A 24,452-nucleotide genomic window follows, 5' to 3' on the forward strand; every position below is an offset into this window, starting at 1 on the left:
GTCTAGATGCACCCCTTCAAAACCTTCCTTCAGGGTGAAGGCCAAAAGAGTGAAAAACTGGGCTTTTGGGAAGGGAAGTTCCCTGTCTGGCATCGCAGTGCTGTGGGATGCTGGCACATATGGTTACTGGTTATGGTTACTGGTGCCTGGTGCCTTCATTTCTAGTGCCTTGTAAACATAGCCTTGGCTCTGCTGAGCCCATTGCTGAGCAGGATCTACAGGAAAGCCATTTCCAAGAACGCAGCCAGCCCGAGTTTTGCATTATAATCAGACCCATGTACAGTCAGAGTATGTAACTAGATCTGCACAGAGCTAATTTCAGTGTGTGGGGGGACCAGACGGGCAGTAGTTGCTCAGCTGTAGTCCTGTCTCAGGCTTCTTTCCTGCATCCCAGTGGGGCCATGGAGCCAGCCTGGGGTGCAGTTATTCTGAGCACTCAATCACATGGTCTCAGAAACATCTTAATAAATTCTGACCAGCAACACTGCCAAACACAGCTTTGCCTCAAAACAAAACAGCTACCCAGGATCTCAACACAGCAAGACAGCACCTTGTCCAGCCAAGAAGACAGGAACTCTGGTACCCAGCAAAAATGACTGACAAAAGCCCCTTCGAAACGGATATGCTGACGCTCACGCGATTTGTTATGGAGAAGGGACGCCGCGTAAAAGGAGCGACGGGGGAGCTGACACAGCTGCTCAACTCCATGCTGACTGCCATAAAGGCCATTTCCTCTGCTGTCAGAAAGGCAGGCCTTGCCCACATGTGAGTCCTACCTTGCACTACAGGGAGGAAGAGAAGGCAGAGAGACAGCTACTTGCATAGCAAGGCTGGGGGGTGGGCAGGGATTCATAAATACCTTGGAAGTGTCCTTTTTAAGCTGAGTAAGGTTAGAGCTTCAATGCACTGCTCACCTTGTTATCTCTTGTACTTGTTGATGCTGATCTATTTTTGAATCTACTGTGAATTTGCTGAAAATAGCACCATGATATTTTGAATGCAGAATATCTCATTGTGATATATTCTGCTAACATCCAAGCCCTCTGCTGAACTGTGCAAATCAGAGCTTGGCTTACCTCAGGAAGCTAATTTTCTACCTGTCTCCTGTATAAGCAATGCTCTAAAGCAACAGCCATGCAAGGAACTGCATATTTTGCCATACCGGGATGCATTTCTCTTTCCTTCCTCAAGCAGTATCCCACAGGCAGGGAGTCTCAAAAGGCCCTGCAGGAAAAACAAATATAACAATTTGGCATCTAGTGCTTTCACAGAAGGAATAAAAAGTGGCCTTAGCAAAACTTGGAATGTACTGAGCTGTTCCACACGGACAAGTGCAATAGACATCAGTTTAAGTCTTTTAATGGTGATATAACTGAAGGAGTTCAGAGATATGGAATACCCTAATAAAACTGTGTGTTTAAAATAGAAAATTCTTGATATATATTAAAATATATTTTTCTGAACACACCTCAGTATGTACTTACAGCTGCATGCATGAAAGGGACCAGGAATACATTTGTGAAAGAAAGTTAACATTATAATTCGTTCAGGGTTTGTTGTTTTTTTTTTTCTTCCACAGAAACACCAAAATGTGTGATACACACATTTTGTATCACAAGGGGTTGGGGTGGGGGGGTGGAATTTTGTGCTTCTGTTGATTATTTGGTCCAAGTCCTCAATCATTGTGGCAAATCATGAATTCAATGTCTCAGAACTATTACCCTCACTTTATAGGACCATAGTGCCTAGAGAGGACATGAAACATACTCAAAGTGAACCACAGTATCAAGCTCCTATGCCCTTACTCTTGAACTATACTTTGTTTCTGTCCTTACTAGGTGAAATTGAGCTATTTTGCCTCCTTGACTTAAAGGAACAGCTGTTTTCACATAATTTTCATCTTTATAGAGGCTATCTCTGAAATAGCTTGTAACAGCAGAAAAACAATTTGATATGCTACAGGTAGAATAACATCTAATTATGATAATCCTTCTTCGCCTTCAAAAAAAAACCCCAAACCATCCATTACATTAAGGAGCAAATATTTCTTTTTACAAACAAAAAGCTTCAGATGTTGACTCAGAAATATCTAAAGTATCCAAACATACAAATGAGTAACTTGCACCATTCAAATTACTGAAACTAGCCATGAAATTTCAGGAATTTCCATGGCAAACTATCAACCACTGTGAAAGTGGCTTGCATCCATCTGCATTTGTGCAGTTAATGAGCACTGACTTTTCTTGCCCCTCCAAATAGGAGACTATATGTTTCTTCTTTAATGTTAAAGCACTAAGCTAGAATTTTTGAAAAATTTTCAATTCAAAAGTGAAGGAGAACTTTTTCCAAGTCATAGGCCTAAGCTGTGATTGTGACTGAAAACACACTGGCTGGAGAGTAGGTACTTTACCAATGAAAATCATGGTCCTTTAAAAAATCTTAAATTTGACACCCAACAATAAAATGTCCCAAATACTCAGTACTTATGAAAAGCAAAGACAGGCATCTTTGAGCTTTGAGTAAAAATACCTACTTTACTCCCAGCTCAGGCCTGCCACTGGCCAATTTCATTCTAGGGACTAATTATTGTTTCTTTTTCCTTCTCTTTCCCCCACTTGCCTCTGCGCCCCCCGCACCCTCCTTTTAATTTCCCTTAGTGAATAAAAAAGCTCTATCTTTTCACTGTATGGTTTTTGTATTTCTGGGTTTCCCAGAACATGCACATTGGGTCTAAATAGTACTTCTTCACCTGGAAGTCTCAGAAACATATATACTACTATAGTGTGTCATTAGCATATTGCTGAAATTAGGATAGGGAAAAGAAACATAACCCTAGCTCAGCTGAGGATCACCGAATCAGAGGGACCTTGACCCTGAGATAGAGTTCCATATGGCAAATTTCCTGGGGATGCCTTTAAAGTGATTTGGGGTGGCAGGGGACTGAGTGAATGTGGGTTAAAGTGCCGTTGTGGAGCTCTGGGCAGCCAGTGGCAGAAGATATTGCAGATGCTTGCTGCACTTTCTGCTTCCTCAAAACTGCAGCCAGGTGCCTCATGGGCTGCTGGGGAAGACTGGCACTTACCACCTGGGCTGTAGGCTCTGCCTCTGGCCTGGAGAACATCCACACAGGAGCAAAAGGACCCAGGTAAGGCCTCAAAACGCATGCTTTTATTTTCTAGCAGCAAGAGTCTCATAATGCACCTTATAAGCTCTTTCATCCAAAGATTATCTAAAAGTGTAGGAAGATAAAAGGAATAAACAACCTTGACTTGTTGGTGTTTTTTTCCTAAAAACATGTAATGTTGGCCTCCTTCAGGTTTCTTGCCATTTTTACTGCTCTGTAGGTTTGGTATTGCTGGCACTGTGAATGTGACGGGTGATGAGGTGAAGAAGCTGGATGTCTTATCCAACTCCCTGGTGATTAACATGCTCCAGTCCTCCTACAGCACCTGCGTCCTGGTCACAGAGGAGAACAAAGAGGCCATCATCACCCCGAAAGACAAGCGGGTCTGTGCAGCGCCGGCATTCAGGGGGGTTGTCGGCTCAGGCAGCAGCAGGTGGCACTCTTGCTTCAAGTAGGAAACCTGGCCCCCAAACCCCACCCTTCCCGGGGGAATTCAGAAAATTTGCACCATTTCTGTGTGGTTTTGATTAATAGCTGCAGTGGGCGGCATGATTTCAACAGCTAGAAGAGATGTGGACAGTAAAAGTATTATTAAAGTTTTGTGAAGGAGGGAGAATAATTATTTTTAAGCTTGTTAACACATCCCAAATCCCAGGTGTAAGTGTACTTTACATTCCCTGACCACGGGTGCGATGGTTTTGGATTACGTTAGTATTTAGCAAGAAAGAGTGAGATGAGAGGCTAGCAGAGCTCGGTTTTATGTTACATGTCCAAAGGAAACACCTGACTGCTCCATCAGGCTTCCCCCAGGAGGGGATCGTATTACAGGGAGTTACTGTTCACCCTGATGTAACCTGCCCTTTCCCGAAGATGGTTGTTTTTTTCTTTCTGCCTTCTTAAACCACTCAAACCTCACCACACAGCGAAGTCCTTTCATTCACAGCAAAAAGTAGCAAGACAAAACACATTCATTCGAGGAAGATACTTGCTTCCAGAATGAGTCACTCCTGTTGCTTTTAAACGATTCCTTGCCCTGCTTGGCAGCAGAGGACTGCTCCTCTCTATGGTCTATTTGTGCTGTCTGAGCAGAAACGTGTCCTCTCCAATTTCTCCGGCAGCCCCTTGGGGAGTCGGTGTTGTGCTGCAGGGCCAGCTGGGTCAGCAGTGCAGCCTTCTCTGACGAGCTCTATCAGGCACGCTTGGAGGGCTAAATGCAGACAGAAAAACATGGGAGATTTCAAGTGAAAGGAAATAATGATGCGAGACAACACGTCATTAAATGGTTCCCTTGCCACTTCTGTTTTAGGGTAAATATGTGGTGTGCTTTGACCCCCTTGATGGTTCATCTAATATAGACTGCTTGGCACCAATAGGAACAATATTTGCCATCTACAAAAAGGTAAGAGGCGCAAATTACACGTGGCGCAATTCACTTGCTGAAAGCAAAATGTCTTGAGCTCATCACCTTGCCTAGGTTCTTTCCATGGTCCATTAGGTGTCTCTGGGCAAAAGGGAGCCTTAGCAAGAGTAGGCGAGCGCTTGATATTCACGTGTGCTAAAATGCTGCCTGAATTCACAGGACGGGGACACCCAGCCCCATGAAATTGTTAGGTGGCAGCACGTCCTTCCTCCACGCGCAAAGGCGACGTGTCCACGCTAGGTACAGCGATCTCACCCCCAGGGCCGCTGGTTAGCTCCTTCAGTGGTGCTTGACTCAGTGTTAGGCGCCCACGAGTCATGGGATTTGTCCTGGACACCCACTGTGGGGGGCTGGCAGCCCTGGGCCGTGGCCAGCAGCGTGGAGGCCTCCCAGTGCCAGCCGCTGTGCCTGCCATGGATGGGAGGTCATAGGCATGGAAGCGATGAGGGCTGGAGGAAGCTGCATTTGTTGGGGTCCTGGTGGCATGTCTGCTCCCATGGGGCTGCACAGAGCAGCAGCTACGCAGCCAATTACTAACACGAATAGTTACAGTCATGCCAAGTCTTGTGATTTGTTTGCTAATCTCCCAGCAGTTGGTGTTTTTTCCAAAGGCTGAGCTCATGGTCATATGACTGTGGGAGACCCTCAGCCATCGCTATTGTGAAACAACAGTTTGCAGTACTTGTGACTTCAAAGAAGTCTTTGCAGACTCAGATGGTAAAGCAAATGAAGATACGGTCTTTAAGTCTCTCACCCTTTACCTCGTATTTTTCAGCTGGCTAGTCCTTGATTTTTACATTTCCTGTAGGTAATACTATAGGCATCACTGCTGAGAATGTGCATCTTCTAGTGAATCAAATAGCTACGGCACAATCTCAAGAGGGTTGTGGCTCAAGCCAAGTCCTGAAATTTGGCTGTTCATGGTAAGTGCAAACTCACAGCACAGACGCCATGCAGGCCAGACAACACTGAGATGGTGCCTGGGTATGATTTTGGAAAGGATATTCCTGGGACTACCTCCAGTACCTTGCAGTATCTTGCTTTTTGCAGATAGATGCTTTTTCTGTGTTGATGAAATCTATGAAATGTGCTCTAATGTTAAGCAGAGGGACCTCTACTCTTTACAGCTATCTCTCCAAAGATACCCTAAATGACAACAGCAGCTCCCAATATTTGCAGTAGACAATAGCTGCATTTTCCTTTAAATTATTAAGTAAGAAGTGCTTTATTGATTGTTACTAAAGGGTAGTGGGAAAGAATAAAAGTGAAATGTTTATTCCAGTAGATAAATGCCACTTAAGAAAGAGGACATAATTTTTGGCCATTTAAGGTTAATGAATAACATTTTTGAAAAGGTAGACCCATTGTGTGATTCCAAAGGATGAACCTTAGCACCTACCAGTTCTTCAGCTCAGAGATGAGCTTTTGACTGATTTTCTACCGTGTCTCAACTTCATTTCCAAAGGCACACTCTCCAAAGTGGAAACATTTGGCTCATTTTAGGAAAAAGAACCCCAAAACAGATAATAAGCACTCTTACAGAAAGGCCAGACATGGACAATGCATTTCAATCCTGAAGACTGATTGCTCCCAGTCCTGACCCTCCACCACAGTGGGAAGGACCATTTCCTCGTGTCAGAAGAGCGCTCTATCGGTTTCTTAGAAAAACCCATGAGGAAATAAATACTATCTCAGCTTTATTTAATTTTCCACCTGGCCTTTGTTTTCTGAGATCAGGGTGGTGCTGCTGAAAATCAGAAACACCAGAAAAGTGGGGCTGAGGCAGGAGCCTTTTAGAATCAGCAGGGGATTGGACCACGACAGCTGCTGCCACTGGAGGGCCTCTCAGTTGCCAAAGTGTCAGGATGTGGTGACAGTAAATGCCTTTTGCTTGGGTTCTTCCCAGGTTTTCATGCCACTGAGCTGACTCTACAATCCTTAATTCATACTGCACAAATATGTTATGAAACTCTCACTCTGTTTCACTGTGGTTTTAATTTGTCACTTTGCCCAATGCCTCTGATGTGTTTTATTTCATGGGGACAGTGTTCTTCCCTTCATGTGGTCCCTCACAGAAAAGGTGTAAGGATTCAGTGTAAACACAAAGGCTACTCATGAAATTCATGATACAAGTGGAGACCTGGAAATCTAGTCATTTTAGTGCAGATCCCACTGCTGATGAGGGTTCCCTCATGTGATGTCAGGCAAATCACAAACACAAAATATTTCAAACTCAGATATCACCTGAGGGTACCCCTATAGCCAAACTCTGCAGCCTTTGTTTCATCAGCCTTACACCAATTAAGAGTTATAATGACGGAGTCACTATAACTCATTATTTGCAGTCCATCTGTCTATTTTATTGCTTTGCATAAAGACCTCTAAAGGTATTTCCCTACCACCATCACAGTCAAAATATAATGGACAGGAAATCCATCTGTGCACCAGAAAGAAGAGAAAATAGCAATTATCACAGTGTACTGTCCAGTTTAATTCCCTGGTTTGTTTAACAGTACACAGTACTTGGCAGGACAAAACTCCTGCAGTCCTAACATTGAAGTATCAGCTGATCTGTAGCTTTTTCACATTCTAACTAGCTCTGCAAAACATTTGTTTCAAACCTTTTCTCCTTTTTGGAAGCTAGCTCTTGGAAACACGGTTGTGAATAAGGATGAAAAAAAAAAGTTAATTCAAATACCTTGAGGGAGGTATTACTCTGTTTTTTTCTGAATAGTCCACAAATATATAGTTTCTCAGCCGTATTGGCATCGAAGATGCATTTAAGAAATAGGACTGAAAAGCTCATCTCAGAAAGAAGGATGTATTTTAAAACAATATCATATATAACCCGAAGTTACATGTATATATACCAGATTGTAGAAAACAAAACACTTTTCTATATTTATACAAAATTATCTTTTCTTTAATAAGAGCATACAAAAAGCTATGACAACCTTAATATGTTTGAAACTGTCTAAATGAATGTTTAATTCTGCATTTGATGCTGCAAATAATTAGTCTGCTGTGGACAACCATTGCTTTTAGTGGTGAGACGTGTGTGCCATAGGGGCATATTTTTGAATGAGATGATGCTACCTAGGCCATAATAGTTGGTACTGTAAGGACTGTTTCACAAAGTATTAGCTACTAATAGTCAATATTCAAAGCTCTGACATATGCAAACAAAAGTTTAAACTAGTCTTCCTTCATTATCTGCATTATAACCTCTCAGAATAAGCAGCTTCACATAGTTGCAAGGGACTGAGTACCACATATATTTGCACATGCTATATTTCAGCTCCCATGAAGACCTGGATGTCAACTGGATTTTTTTTTTATTTCCACAGAATGACTTGGCAAAGTAGGGATAAAAAATTTGAGCAAAATGCAGTTAAAAATTGTAAGTGAAGTAACTTAAGTAACAAAGCCTTTCAGTTGAAAATGAAAACATTTTGATATGAAATAACTGTCTTCATGTAGCAAGAAAGGTGTTGTTTTGGTGTCCCACATCTCAGTTTTCCTTGGGGTGTTGGCATAAAACAAGGAGTGGGAACACCTTGCTAGGACCATGATGGGCAAATAGTTTATTTTCTACACAAGACAGTCTTCATGGATTTAATTTATTTTTTTTTTAACCAGATATTCAGGGCTAGGCCTGCTCTTTCTATTTAGCTGATATTCAATCTAAATAAGCCTGTGCAATTGCTGAGAAACTGTCTGAGTTTGGAACAATAAAATACTAAGCAATGGCCTGAAGAAAGGGGGGATGTTTCATTTCAGTTCCCCATGGACCACTACCAAAACATCCATACAAGACCCACTGATGAACTTTTAAGTAAATATTGATATCAAGCAATCCCTACCCATTTTGCAGGAGATGAAGCCTGGAACCAGCCTTCCCGAGTACTGTTGGCTGTCCTCCTTACCTCCCCCAGCTGACAAACTCTTGTAAGCCATGGCTGAGGTACGCCTCTGGAGCTGGCTATATTTATATTATATAAATATAATGGAAATATTTGCTCCATGTCTGCTGGTGCTACTGTTGCTCCACAAAGTGCCTAGTCAAAATACGAGTGTCATAAATTGATTAAAAGCATGAAGTAAAATGCCACCTGAATGTTCTATGTAGAATTATAGATGAGTAGCTGCACACTTTCCTACCTACATGCACACTTTAGATGATCACATGCCTTTGTTATTTTGTATATAATATGATGAACATTTCTATGTAACAGATGAACATTTGTATCAGTTCAGTTATTCATCCCTTCCCTAGCAGAGACTAATGCACAAACTTGGTTCCATGATGTTGCTCCACACACCCTTTTATTCTGTACTGTGGAAGTATTTCTTCTGTAATGTTAATTACAGCATTTATCTTTCGGTTATTCCCTCTGAGGGGTGTTATGTTACATTTACAGAAAATTAGTATCTCTGCTCTGTCTCAGATTTCTGATTATCCTCAATTAACAGCTGGGGCCATAATGCTAAGGGATCAGCTTTGTGGCATGTGTCATATTGATTGCTTGACATGTATAAAATAACAAACTCTCAACATCCTGTCCCAGCATGTACATGTACCTGTACCAAACTTGCCCTGAACGAGGCAGGGGACAATCTCTGTTTTTGTTGTTTCAAAGGCCTGCATAGACAGAAAAAGGAAATCTGCTGCACGTTATTATTGAAATGTTGTTTTTATTGTTTGTTATCAGAATTTAACTTTTGGTTCAATGGTAATTTTTCCTCAGGATACAGATGACGAGCCCTCTGAAAAAGATGCTTTGCAGCCTGGACGCAATATTGTTGCTGCAGGCTATGCCCTGTATGGTAGTGCTACGCTGGTTGCCCTCTCCACAGGGCAAGGAGTGGACTGCTTCATGCTTGATCCGGTACAGTCATGGTGTTAATCACATTGCCACTATCCATTAGAGCCTTCTGTGCTTGGTTTTACTTGCTCTTGTCAGTCCTTGTCTCTGTAATCTATCCACTTTATGCAATTTTTATTTTCATGTCCTGGAGCATCCCAGGTATTAAAGTATTTAATAATATATGAGCACGTTGGTTGCAATACCTGCTCGGTTTTTGCCTACTCAACAGAAGTGAAATTAAGATAAATTCTCGATTAAGTGTTCGAAACCCTCTTCATTCAAACCAACACTTAAGAAAATTTAATTTGTGCAATGTCTTTGTGTTCACTTAAAGGAATCTGTGTTTGTTTTATTCTTGATTTTCCTGTCTGAAAAAGAACTTGAGCATGTTCACTGTTTAGCCTGAGGCAAGGACCATTTTTTTGATAGCTCGTGCCAAGCGATGTTTCATTTCCCAAGAGCAGTAGACTTTTATGGCTGTCACCTAAGCTGCACACCCAAAAATCTGCAAAAGCACACCACCACCTATACAATTGACCTATGCCACCCCTCAGTGCCCAGGAACACGACAGGTGTTACTGTGGGACTGCTGGAAGATCATTCATTTGTAAAACCAGAATTAGATGTGGGCAATAACATGGTGTTGTTTTTTATGGTTTTTTTATCTTTTTTTTTTTTTTTAATAAAAAGATGAATTATTACCAAAACTTCTTGTAACCTTTGTAAATAGTCTTGTTCCAAGTGGAAAGAACTGAGAGATGAACAGCTCTGGTTGAGACAGTGGAAGTTGAAATCAAACTGCAGACAGTAACACATGGGTGTAGCTGACCACATTCACTTTAAGATATTTAGACAAGACAGGCAAGAGGAGTTCAAAAATCAGAAGGCAGTGTCATTTTTTAATTTGCAGCCTTATGATTTGAGGACAGAGATTCATGGCCCATCTGCTTTCAGGGCTGATTGGTGCTCTTTTGATACTCTGTTCCAATTTGGTTTTGTTTATAGTACCAATTGTGACAAGTTTTCATTAATTCAATGCAAATTCTCAGCTTTCTGCTCTCTTTGAAATATTGTGAGGTTATACACTAGGCTGGTGCTGAAAGGATCAAGCTGTGCTAGCACTTCTGCCATGTCTAGTGTGACAACTGTTACAGAAAGTCAACAACATTTTCTGCTGCCTGCTAATATCTCATTTATCCTGTCCTGCAGGGTCTCGGTGAATTTATTTTGGTGGACAAAGATGTTAAAATCAAGAAGAAGGGGAAGGTATACAGTCTCAATGAAGGTTATGCCAAGTATTTTGATCCTGCAATGACAGAATACTTGCAAAGGAAGAAATTCCCTGAGGTAAGAAAACATTAGCACTGTACCCAATGTACCACGCACTGGCAAGCACCGCATTCCATGCAGTCCTGGCTGATGGAAAAGGATTTGAAGGTCTTCCTGAGTTCAGACCCAAGTAACCCTTTCATATCAGCTGGTCCATTTTGGATATTCATGTAATTGAGTTTTGGTTTTGTTTTTTTGGCATCCTGACATTTTTTATAACTTTCATTACTTAGACTTTGGCAAATCATAGCTTGTTTGTGTGAAGGGAAATGTGCTGAAAACCAGATCTTTCAACAAAGCTCTAAAATGTGCACACCACATCTGGGGATACCCTCATTTTCTAGCAGTTCATTTTCTGAATATGCAGTTCAGTCATATGTGCAGCTGGGCATTCAGGGCTAGATTCCATGTGCTGCCCAGAAGGTGTTTGCAGGAATCTGGGTGGCATCACCTTCTCCTTCTCATGCCCTCTTGCCTCTGAAAAATGCAGTATCATTCTTGCAAATTCTACTTGCTTCATATGGAGCATGAACCAACATACAAGCTGGGGAAAAAACCTAAACAAATGGTGTGAGGCACAATTTCACTATATTCGGTGGTTAAAATAGAGAGACATCCCATGTCTGATTAACTTGCTTGGACAAATACAGTTTTGTTATTAACTTACCAGTGCTAGGAGGACAGAACACAGGCTCTCAGTGTGGAAGGCTAGAAGCTCTCTAGAAAGTGTGGCTATGTGAAGTGTAATTCATCATGAAATACAGTGATGTGGATCAACTCAGGACTCAGTTTGGTCAGAAAACTGCTTTTAAAGCTCTTCTTATTAAAAAAAGTCAGATTATTTTTAAACTATTAGTTAGTTGTCAAGGATGTTTTTATTTTGGTTTGTGTTAAAAAAATGCATTCAGTAAAAACCTCAGGTTGCTGTAAAAGGGAAATATAATGAGTAACCATTTAAACTATGGTCCCATGATAAGCTCCTCCTTCTGAACTAAAAAATCTGGATTTACCGTATCAGCTATAGCTGCAAGGCTACTGACTGAATATCAAACCCTCTTTTTTGTATTACCCAGACTGTAGCTACAGAGAGTGCCACACCACAGCATTCTAAATATATTGACTTTGAATTTTTGAGATTATTTTGAGACTTCAAAGTCTGCATTCAGTTCAGCTGTGAGAGAAGCAGAAACCCACAACACAACTTTCATACTTCCTGAAACCAAATCCAGCTGGGAAAGTGAAGAGCATCTGTGCTTCTCATTCTGCTCACATTATACCAGGCTATGCATTCAGTATAATGCATATTAATTTATTTTTTTTGCAAAGCAACAAAGTGTTATTTAAAGTAAAACTCTTAAACAAATGAATCAACCCCAGGCAACAAGGAAAAGACTGAAGAGATATCAAACTCAGTGGAAAGACCAGACAGAGTTATTTCCCCACAGGATCAATGAGGACAGCTCTATCAGGTGACTCCCTAAATCCTTAAATTAAGACATACCAGAAAAAACTCATGCAAACACTATTTTATCTCAGGTCTGTGCATCATTTGATGAAAACATACTGAAATTGTTGGTCTAATGCAACAGAAGTTGGCAAATATTTTTGTTACTTTAAAGCAAGTAGCACAGAAGTTCATGGGTTATTTGGGGCGCAGGAAATCTTCTCAGTTGAGCTGAATAACCACATTTTTTGCTGCTTTGAGAAGTACAGTTGTCTGCATGAGGAGGGCTGAGGCACAAATGTTATGGCCACAAAGCACAAGGAAGTGCCCTGCCCATCTGAAACTCATTACGAACCTGAGTTTTGGAAACAGCATAACTCAGTTCCTTGATTTGGAAAGCACATTATATTTGCATTGTGGGAAGGACTAGAGATAAAAGGTTTTGCCATTTCTCTGTAGCATGGGACGTGCTTTCTGGCCTCACCTGTAAGCCTAACCAGCTACAGCCACATTGATGATGTTCCTCCTTTCCCTGCAGGAGCCAGGTTGAGATTTTCACAGTTTTGGTCTTTGTCCCATTCTCTCCAGCATGCAGAAGGGTAGTGAGGATGTCTGCTGGATATTCTCTGCCTCTGACTTGAGGAGGAACTGACGTTCCTTGGCATGGAAACACCTTCTTATTCAGGCAGATTATTCACCCTATACTCTTCTGACTGCTAAAAGACAGGAGACCTGGCACTAGTTTTAGCTATTTGTCACTTTTTTTCATTTTTCTTCCTTAGATCTTACCTCTGTTAACTCCTTCCTGAGCTTATCGGTCAACATGCTGTTCAGATGACTGACTGACATTGTCACTAAAAACTAAAAAGTTAAAATTGAAACAAAAGTAGAAAGTTTTCCACAACACGTCCTATGTTCTAAATCATTGTCATCAGCAACAAAACACTAAAAATCAGTAGAAGAGAAGAGGAGTAGAAGAGAAGTTTCCTCTTACTATCTAACAGCTGTGTCCCAGATCAGACAGCCTGGACTACAAAGCCCCATTGACCCTCAAAATTTCTGGTGGATCCCCATATACCTAAGGCATCAATTCTGAATAAAAAGCACTAGAATGATGCTGATATTCTGTAGCCCAGACCTAAGCCTTCTACTACTAACATGCAGTGGGAAACATATGTCTAACCACATCTCTTCTGGTATGAGAGTGAAGCTAATTTTTTACAAAGCATGACAAAATCACACTGCTTCTTAACCAGTTTGAAGAGCAAGCTTCTGTTTGCAAAATTGCCTGTAATGCAACATGTTTGCTCCAGTCTGCAATGCTTAGTGGGCACTGCTGGGCCTGAAACTGTCTCTGCACAAATTTTACTACAACTTCTCCCCAAAATGGGTCCTTCCTAAAAGCCACAAGGCCCTACCTTCTTTCTGGCACTTGTTGACCCATGGTAGAATTTGAAACTCTCCATAGACTTCGTCACACTTTGCTAGGACACTTTTATCTTTGCTTCCTACAGTCAGAGACAAGAGAAGTTGAGTCTCATCACAGCTTGTGGATGATGACAGCTATGCAACTGAGACTCGTTGGTTAGGGATTTATTCCAGCAATGCCATTAAAAACTTACCCTCAGTAGCACATTTCAGTATGAAGCATTCTTCTGTCAACTAGCCAAGCTGTGTCTGAATGATACAAAAAAGCTAGTAAAACCACTATTCTTTTGTCACCACATCTGTATGTGGAGTAAGGGATGCAGTAAGACTTTGTTATAGTTTGCAAAAAAAATTTCTTGCCCCTCCCCTCCTACTTATCATATTTATATAAGAAAAACCTGGTCTTGCTCTGCTGTGAAAGAGCAGAGCTGTCAGAAATCAGTAGAAGAAAGAAATGAAAAAAATTGACTTCTATCAGAACATGAAGAAAAAATATCACAGGACCTATATGTTATGAATGATATTTGTTCATTTGTGTTAAGCAAAAGAAAAAGCAGCAGAAGGGATGAAATGAAGAGTAGCCACAAGTTTACTCAAACACCATGGATGCTGACCAAGGGAACATGAAGGTTCTTCCATTGGCACCAACTAAATAATCAGAAGTGCTTATTGAGCAAACACAGAGCTTGGCATTGCTGAGGACTTGGGATGAACCAGTCTAGCATTCATGCTCTATTATTTTGTGTGAGAGGAATGCCTGGGCAATATGCCAACACACATGCAACACCTATTAACTTTCTCATATGCAAAAAAAAAAAATGTTTAAGCAGCAAAACTGGAGAAACAAGACATAACATTTCACTAACTAAAAGTAGCATTTATTCTTCCCATGTAGGCAGCTATATGCTAAGGGAAGTAAAAATTTTATTTCAGTATGTGGTTCAAGTGATAGCCTTATTAGAATGGAGGAATTTATCTTCTGTATTTTTCTCAGCACACTCTCAGCATTATATCTCTAGCTGGTGAATATCTGTCTGGCTAAGAAGCAGCTACAACTGTCAGTGGCATCTCATGAGCTTAGAATATCCTGAGTTAGAAGGGAACCTCATAACCCTGCCCATGTACACACAAATTATGTAAATAATCTGCATATAAATAGGAAATCTAGCACATTCCAAAACTGTCAGATGATGTGTACACAGGTGGCTCAGCTGTGCATTAAACTTTATACCTGTGGTTTACAGAGTCCTTATTTGATAATGTCATAGAAGCAATCCTTAGCAGTCTGGTTCAGGGGCTGCTTGCTAATATGTTATGGCTTTTCTTAGTATTCAACAAACTGCTCGTAGGACTCAGTTCATTACCTTTTAAAACCACAAAAGTTCTTCTTTTGATTGTATTTTTAAAGTTAATTTGAGACTATAATCACATCTTTCCTGGACTTTAACTGAAGATTCTCACTTGTCTCCTTTTAATATCTCTTAAGGTGTTCCTGTTGGTTTTTCCTGTTGTCAGATTTTTACAATTGCAAAGTCACAAGTACAAACAGCTGTGAGATGGTGAAGCCATCATTTGAAGCCTAAATATGCAATTATTTGAGCATAAGCCATGAAAAACAAGGGAACAAATACTTAAAAGTTTTGTTCACCTGTGCCTACAATTAATAGCACCAGATTTAAACAAAACTAAATGTAAAAGCTCTAGACTGTGTCTTATCCATCAGTCTTTCATAGTTTGCATTGTTTTCTTCTGGATTTTTCATAGTTCTCCTAATGTGTACAACATGGATCATGAAAACCAACACGTGTACAGTTGAACAAGGGTTATTACATTGCCTGGAATGGTTCTCTTTTCCTATTTTATTATCAGCTATATAAAAAATCCAAGTCTTATCTTTAGCAGCATAGGACTTAACTTCCTAGTGCTGTGTTGCTTTACAATATGCAATTTCATGAGAATTTTTTTCCATTTTAGAAGACAGTAATTGTCAAAACTTCACAGTCATATTGAACAATTTGATAAAGTGATCTCAAAATAGAATTATGTTTTTCTCTATTTTCCTTCCAAATGTGAATTTTTTTTCCCAGGCCTTTCCTTGCTGGGAAAGGTAACTAACTCGTGGTATCTGAAGGTTTTCAAACTGGCATTGCTGAACAAGTTCTCTATGTACCTTTCCAGATCTAGTTATCAGTACAAGATAAGCTTTGTAGAAAGTGCTAAGATCTTTTATTAGAAAACTGACCCAGACAGAAAAAAACATGCTGAGATGTTTTCAGACTTTTAGCACTGTAATACAAAACATATATGTGTATTATTAAATGTTCTTGAAGTTCAGTCTATAGTAATGTTCTGGGAAGATGAAAATTCCTCCTCAGCTTTATTGGAGACAGATTGAGAGATATGAAAAGACCAGCAAAATTCTTCTCTTAAAAAGCTTTCCCTAAATTTACATCTGTATTTTGTATCTCCTCTTCATAAAAGTATGATGACATGTCATATTTCTTGAGTGGAGCTTATTTGGTCTACTGTATGTACTTCTATTTGTTCAAGACACCTTGCTTGTCTTCTGTATTTCCTACCTAACCATTTCTGTCACCAGCAGACCTGCGACTGACATGAATACTTTCTTGATTGCCCTTGCTAAAATGGCCTGTCCTTCAACAAAATCAATTTCTAAGCTGAGAGCAAGGAAAATTACATTAATGAATAAATGGTAATCTCCCAAACCAAGCTGCAGAATGAATTCTATGAACAATTTCACTACTTGACAAAGCAGCTGGAAGGTAAAAGTTTGAGTTCTCTTGGAACCATCTGAACATGAATGATACCCCTCCTCATGCTCTGGCTTAGGAAACAGTGAAAGCCCAAAAATCAAATTATTCTGATCTTGTTCTGATAAGGTGAAGAAGTTTTCAGTCCCTTGTTTTTTCACAGGCTGGGGTTTGATTCCAAATTGTGCCCTCAAATTACAGGCACTCTGGTTTGCATACTGTGTCTACAGCTCTTTAAATCTCGTATCTTAAAACCCTGTAGATGGTCACATCTTACAAAAGGCTGAACTTAGGACTGTTTTTGGTATCTGCAGTATCCATAAGCAGCCATTGATTTAAGCAGCTTTGATTCCAGTTTCATAGCAGAATTACACTTTGCCACACTACTAGTTGTCTAGCCTGGTAAATATAGTGCTTTACTCTATGTTTTTCAGGATGGCAGCTCCCCATATGGTGCCAGGTATGTGGGCTCCATGGTAGCTGATGTTCACCGTACACTGATGTATGGTGGGATCTTCATGTATCCTGCTAACCAGAAGAGTCCTAAAGGAAAGGTATATAATTTGAATTACTTTCTGGTGAACTTAGCCAAACTAACACCTCTGGTATTACCACAGAAGTAGTTTAGATAAATAAACGAACAATAATGTTCCACTGTGGGAAAAAATTACTTATGAAAATGACAGACAGAAATTGAATTTAGGAAAGAAATGTAGACAACTGCTGATTTAGGCCAGAAATCTCCCTCTGTGCTTTTATATTACGAGATACTCAAGTGATTTTCACTGCAACCAAGGACTTAATAATTCTTCTAAAGATAATACTTCAGTACCATTGAAACCCATTGAGACACCTGTGCACAGCTTGCAGATACACCACAGATCTAAGGAAAACCTCTGCACTTTAAACTGGCAGCTAGAGTTATCCCATCAGCTGGTGGGATACGCTGAGCCCCAGAAAGGGTTTTGTCCAATACTGGAAAAAAAGGGTTTTCCTACCTTATGTTTCCAAAGGACGCTGATCTTATATCACCAGCTCTGCAAACTCAGGCTTCAACTACCTGATCAGAAAAGGTGATTACAGTGGAATATATGTTTCTCATACAATATTTTAGGAAAGTATGACTTCCCATTTGGACACCAGTACAAAATGCACCATGACAATGCAGTGCAATGCAATGCAGTCAGTCTTTGGAACCAATGGGCCACGGACCATTGTCAACCTCAACTTCTCTCCTGCAGCATCAGATACCCTTATGATCAACTTTTTAAAGAAATATGTTTTAAGAGACCTAGTCGTACAGCTGATCTGTGGATCAACAGTAACCTGCAGAAATCCTTAGGAAATCATTGGCTCAGTACCTCAGTCCTGCTCAGGTTGGGCATGGTGTTCTGACTCCAAGAATACATTCCTTCCTGATCTACACTATACTTAAAACCTTCTATTCAAATGTTTTTGCATACATGGCTGGTACATGGAGGAATCTGCCCCATCTTCCATACTGGTCTCAGAATATCCTAATGTCTACAGTCTTTAGGGGGAGAGGACTACTGGTTCCATCATAGTGAGCTTGTATTTACCAAAATATCAGCAGATCCAAATGGTCTTCAAAGCAAAAATAGGAAAATAATTATCTTCAACATATACAACCAAAAATGTCTGCATGTTTGTCCAGGCAAAAATGATTTAAATTTTTGAATCAGCATCCCATGGCAAAAAAAAAACCCCAAATAACTCCCAAAACACCACCCCAAAAAGTCCTCAGCAAATGATGTGGATCTGTTTGTATATAAGGGAAGAGAAAAAAAAGGAATTTGCTGTGTGTGAAAAAAGTGGGTTTGCTGACTGGCCTCTTCCAATTAAACTTTTTGTTTTGAAATCTGTACTAAACCACTGTTGAAAAGAGAGAATGAGAAACAGGACAAAAGAACAAAGGAACAAAGTATTTATATAACTTTACAAAATAAAGGTTTCCACAGGAGTTAACCCATGTTTATTATTGGATTGCTCTGGCTTGAACTGCCATAGTAAAGAGAGTAATGGAAGAAGAAAAATATGCTATCATTACAAATAAGTTTTCTTTCCATCTCAGAGTACAAGAGTATGTAGTTCTTTTCACATATATCCTTTCTTATTGGAGAAACAATACTCTTGTGGCAAGTTCCCTGAAAGACAGTCTATGCACTTGGTTAGAGAGCAGAAAAGAATCAAATGTCACTAACTGATCAAAAGTCTCTAGAGTAAATGCAAATGACATGAATGTAGGCCCTAAAATTTACAGATCCTTCCTTAAGTTAAAGAAAGAAAACTAAATGCTCAATAAACACTACAGTACAAGACTACCAGTAAATCTTCAAATAATGTATTTTGAATAATATTTTTCATAAACTTAAGGCTTATAGTTTTCTATTAGGTGAAAATGCTAAACCTATCTGAAGACAGAGCCCATCTGTGGATCTTTAAGTGCAATTGCACTGCTACCTGAAGAAAAACTGCTTTCCTCAAAGCATAGTCACAGCTAAGCAGCATGAAACTTGAAACGTGGTTCCATGGTGATGCCACTGCTGTTTGCTGGCTCATGATCTGCCAGAACTGGGCCAAGCAATAGGAGGAAGAGTGAAACATAATGGTCCTATGTTGCCTCAGAGATGGAGTCCTTGTACCAGAAGTAGCACTTCACTGGGCTTTAAAGATAAGAAAGAAGGTAATATAGTGCTATTTAAGTTGTGGTGTATCACCCTTTTATTGCAGTGTGCTAAAGGCATGACAGGTAATGAAGCCCTGTGTTCAACCCATTTCTCTGTCTCTATACACTGTAGCATTCTGTCACACTTCCTTTTTCCCAGAAAACATTCCCTCTTCTGGAGTCCTTCAAACAAAATATGTATTAATGTAGTTGTACATGAGCACTTCATAGATAAACCTACAGAAATAATGTTTCTTCAGAGCTGACCAGCTATTATCGATGTTCATTTAAACACAGGAACTTTTGGCATATATCCTAAATAAGTTTACACTCCACCAGAACACACTCACCTCAAAAGGTAACATTTAAAAAATGTAAACAGGGTCCAAACCAAAAAGGAAATTTTGCCTGTAATAAATAACTGCAGCTCCTTCTGAAGCTAAGGATAAGTTGGATAAGTTCAGGCCACTAATATCTATATACATTTCTGAAGAGAAGCAATAAAATCCTGAAATATGAGACTGGGAGCATCAAGTTTCAAACTTCAAAACATCCTGACTAAACATAACATGATTATCCCAAGCTCTGAGTTAACACATAAAGGCTCCATATGAGAAGATATTTTGGCTTTTCTTTCCCAGAACTGCTAACTTAACTGGCTTAACTGTTTTGCTGATGTTTGTGGGACACCCACTTTCAACATTTTTGACAAAATACAGCGTCGCTGGTGCTGCATATCTGTATGTCAGCTTGGAAATGATAGTGGTGATGCCTGGGTGTAAGGTCAGTGCACTGTTCCTCCAAACAAAAAGCTTTAGCAAAGGTGAGAAGAGAAGGAAGGAGGGGATCTCCAAATGACATTGCTACTCAGGTATATTGAAGTTTAGTACAAAAATTCCTAAAATCACAAAAGGAATGCTAAGTTTAGGGAAGTCCTTTGATATAATTTCCCCCTAAGACAATCATGTGTTTCTTCTTTCTTTCTAGCTCCGACTTCTCTATGAATGCAACCCTATGGCTTTCATCATTGAGCAGGCAGGTGGAATGGCAACTACAGGGACCAAAGCAGTGTTGGATGTGAAACCTGAGAATATTCACCAGAGAGTTCCTCTCATACTTGGCTCTCCAGATGATGTGCAAGAATACCTTGATTGTGTTCAGAAACACCAGAAGAGCAGCTAAAGTCTTTCCACATCAAATATTGCTTGTCCAGTTTCAGTTTCCAAGAAAAGCTTTACCTTTCAAAACAGTGGATTCTAGCATTTACCACCAATCTCAGTGAAAGTCCCAATTTACAAGAAGAGGAAAAAATAGTGAGATTTTGTTTCTCCTTGCAGGATTTCCTTGTAGAAATCCTTTAATTCTGATTTAGGCAGGGCAAGTGTAGAGACAGAGTCATGACAAACAGCAACTACTTACTTTATCTAGTATTATATAATGTTAACAAGAGGAACAGTATCCCCATTTGATCTGAAGCTTTACATTTGACATTACATGGACAGCATTGTTTGCGACAGGATTTCCACATCAGTATTGGAAATGCCATTTTCTGGATTTTTTTGTCAGGTTTTCTTGCAGATGTTTTTTATCTTGACAGCCCTAAGAAGAGCAGAAATCTCATGCTGTCTGAAACAGTATTTTTAAGCTGAAAATTATATATATTTTGGGTAATTAATAGAGACGAAAAGGCTGCAGCATTGCCAGGGTATTTAATTTCTCACGAGAACAGGAAATACCATGTGTTATATACACACACCTTTCAAAGCACAAATTACAATAAATCATTGCTATGGATGTGAGACTCAAATGATGCCTATTCTGTTGATCCACTGTCATCTGCATTGCCCTCTGATCCACTGGCCTATGCAAGAGGATACACAAACACTGTTATACCTCCATTTTCTCTTTGAAATGTTCTTATTTCAGATTGAAGCTTGCCCTTTTACACATTATACTGCAATTCCTTAGTCACTGTGTTGTCCTGTCTTTAAGTGGAAGGGAACACCCAAGTTTTGTAGATGCTTTTGGTTTTTCCAGGTATTGTGGATGCTTTTGTAGATGCTTGTGCTATGCTTGTGGTCAAAGGGAACAACAAAAGTCAAACAGTCTGCAGAAGCTTACAAAACTTTTAGTAAATTCCACACTTGGCGTGAGAATTTATACAAATTAGCCCCTAATCTCCTAGAATAAGCACACAGCAGTGGGGTTTGAATAAAGAGGTAGGGCAAAAGGGGAGAAAGCAGGAGGGAGAGAGAGAGAGAGACAGGGAGAGATATGAACTAAAGAGGAGGGGGAAGGCAGGGGAGACACAGAGTCTTGACTCCAGCTGATGTGGAATTCGGGGATGGGGGGTGCATATGGGCCTGGGCTTTGTGAGGATACCTGCTTTTCCCTGCCGTGAAGATAACTTTCTCATTTTCTGTACAAATTACTTATGATGCACAGTCTGTTCTTTTCAGCCTTTCAGGAAATGGGTCAGAGCCATCTTGGGTTGTCTTGATCCCTCCCTATAATCCATGCATGCCCACTTCTCAGTCTCATTCCTATGCTTGCACTGTGTTGTCCTTATCTCCAAGAGTTACAACAAGGATGTTTGTCCTGGAAAAGTGCTGCCCTAATTCTGTATGGCCACCTTCTCCAGCCACACCCTGTTCTTTCTCACAGTGTGTGTTACTAACAATCACTGGTTGTTATTATCAACAATCCTTGGTTGGCTCCACAGCTATCTGGTTATTGCTGTTTGAGACATACACTTTAGCCCTTTGTCTTAGGGAGTCAGGATCCTGCATGACCTTCCTGAGAGCAAGCTTTGGCCTCTCCAAAGACAGCTCATAACAATCCCATGTCATAAGGCTCTAGTAGATAAGGAGGTCCAAGAGAGCTGGTCAATATTCAAACATCACTTCTTCCAAGCTCAAGACCTCATAGCCCTATGAGCAGGAAATCAGGCAAAGGGGGCAGTAGATCTGCATGGATGAGCAGAGAGTTTCTAGAAAAGAAATTTCTGGGATGTTAAAAAAGAGCCAGGCCTTGTGGGAGGGCTATAGGAACATCATCAGAGTATGCAGGGATAAGGAAGACCAAGTCTCACTTTGCATTGAATCTGATGAGGACAACTGAAAGGGCTTCTACAAGTACATCAGCAGCAAAAGGAAGATTAGGGAAAATGTGGGGCTACTGCTGAATTGTGGTGTCCTGGTGCCAGAAGACACAGAGAAGTCAGAATTATTGAATGCCTTCTTTGTCTTAGTCTATATTGGTGAGGCCAGCCCTCAGGAGTCCCAGACCCTGGAGGCAAGAGAGGAAGGCTGAAGAAAGGAAGACTTTGCCCTGGTAATGGAGGGTTGGGTTAGAGATCAGCTAGAGAGACTTAACACCCATAAATCCAGGGGCTCTGATGGGATGTATCCATGAGTGCCCAAGGAGCTGGCAGATGTTGCTAAGCCAACCTCCATTATCTGTGCAAAATCATGGAGAATGGGAGAGGTGCATGATGACTGGAGGGAAGTCAACATTACTGACATCTCCAAAAAGGACAAGGAGGAGCTGGGAAGATAAGTTGTGTCAGCCTCAGCTCTGTACCTGAAAAGGGAATGGAACAACTAATTCTGGAGGTCGTGCCCAGGCATGGGAGTAGTCACCATGGATTGTCCAAGGGGAACTCATGCTTGACCGATCTGATAAACTTCTGTGGTGGCATGGCAGGATGGGTCAGTGAGGGGAGAGCAGTGGATGTTGTCTGACCTGACTTCAGCAAGACTTTTGACACTGTCTCCTATAACATCTCACAGGAAAGCTCAGGAAATGTGGGTTAGAGGAATGGACAGTGAGGTGGATCAGGAACTGGCTGAAGGACAGAGCTCAGAGGGTTGTGATCAGCACAGCAGAATCCACCTGGAGACCAACAGCCAGTGGCATTCTCTGGGGTCAATAATGGAACCATTCTTGTTCCACCTGTTTATCAATGACCCCATGAAGGGATAGAATGTACCCCCAGCAAGTTGGCTGATGGCACTAAACCGAGGGAGTGGCTGATCCACCTGAAGGTTCTGCTGCCATTCCATGGGTCCTGGATAGGCTGGAGAGTTGGGCAGAGAGAAATTTAATGATTCAACAAGGGCAGGTGTCAGGTCCTGCACCTGGGGAGGAACAGCCCCAAGTGCCAGCACAGCTGCTCTGTGGAGAAGGATCTGGAACTCTTGGTGGACCACAAGTTGTCCATGAGCTGGCAGTATTCTTGTGGCCAGGAGGGCCAAGGGTGCATTGGGAAGAGCACAGCCAGAAGTTGAAGGAGTTGCACCTCTACTTGGCCCTGGTGAGGCTGTGTCTGGTGTGCTGTGCCCAGTTCCAGGCTCCTTGGTAAAAGAGAGACAAGGAGCTACTGGAGAGGGTCCAGCGAGGGATGACCAAGGATGATCTGGGGTCTGGAGCATCTCTCTTACTGCAGGAGCTGGGCCTGTTTAGTCTGTTTAGTCTCTTTAGACTGAGAGGGGATCACATTCACACATATAAATATCTCAAAGGTGGGTGCCAAGAGGATGGTGCCAGACTCTTTCAGTGGTGCCCAGAGACAGGAGGAGGATCAATGCTTATAAACTAAAACACAAGAAATTGCACCACTGAGGAAGAATTTCTTTCCATTGAGGGTGGCAGAACACTGGAACAGGCTGCCCTGGAGTCTTCCTCTGTGAAGACATTTAAAACCCATTTGAACAGGTTTCTGTGTAACTTGCTGAAGCTGACCATGCCTTGGAAGGGGGATTGCACTGCATGATCTCCAGAGGTCCCTTCCAACCCTAATGATTCTGTGGACTGGACATTTCTAGGCTTCTAGAGCCATCCATCTGTAGGCGCTCTGGTGCTAGATCTCTGACTTGGCACTTGCCTGAGGAGATCAGAAATACACTGTGTAACTAGCAGTCATTGGCCAATGAGAGCAAAAATTAGGAATTAAAAGAAATGTGTGATTTCATTAAGTGATAAGGATGTGAAAACTGGGCTTTAGGTCACTTTAACTATTAGACTCTTCAGTCTAACCCCCTTTATAACTCTCCTGTCTCATTATATTAACTTTTTTTAGGCAACCTCCTTGACGTAAACAACTCCTGTACCCTCTTCTCATTTTCACCCCTGATCCACCCCCCCATACTCCCCCCCCCCCCCCCCCAGCCCTGTGCTGGTACAAAACTTTATTAAGAACACTTTGTGAATTACATTAGGACACATGGAGGAGTTGAAAATACTCCTGCCAAGAAAATCCAAGTTAAAATATAACTTACTAGTTAAACACTATAAAATAGTGTTTTACTATTCCTAAAGAAGAGGCAGGCTGAACAAAAGCAGAAAAAATTATTCATGATGAGTGTTTACCCTTAGTTATTG

General features: G+C 40.9%; 1 protein-coding gene across 2 annotated transcripts; it reads left to right on the forward strand.

Moving 5' to 3' along the window:
* The first annotated feature begins 356 nt into the window (after positions 1 to 356).
* Positions 357 to 20,877, forward strand: LOC111941789 (fructose-1,6-bisphosphatase isozyme 2). 2 transcript variants are annotated; one of them, XM_023944993.2, is made up of 7 exons: positions 357 to 765; positions 3,345 to 3,507; positions 4,431 to 4,523; positions 9,293 to 9,433; positions 10,622 to 10,759; positions 16,819 to 16,938; positions 20,058 to 20,877. In XM_023944993.2, exons 1-7 carry the CDS (start codon positions 593 to 595, stop codon positions 20,250 to 20,252), a joined length of 1,023 nt encoding a protein of 340 aa, XP_023800761.1. In that variant the 5' UTR covers positions 357 to 592; the 3' UTR covers positions 20,253 to 20,877. The 2 variants fall into 2 exon arrangements, with proteins under 2 accessions (XP_023800761.1, XP_023800760.2); XM_023944992.2 differs by lacking the exon at positions 357 to 765 and adding an exon at positions 2,922 to 3,145.
* Positions 20,878 to 24,452: the final 3,575 nt, after the last annotated feature.

This window comes from Cyanistes caeruleus, chromosome Z, assembly GCF_971803275.1.
Source record: "Cyanistes caeruleus chromosome Z, bCyaCae1.hap1.1, whole genome shotgun sequence".
In the NCBI taxonomy this organism is placed as follows: Eukaryota; Metazoa; Chordata; class Aves; order Passeriformes; family Paridae; genus Cyanistes; species Cyanistes caeruleus.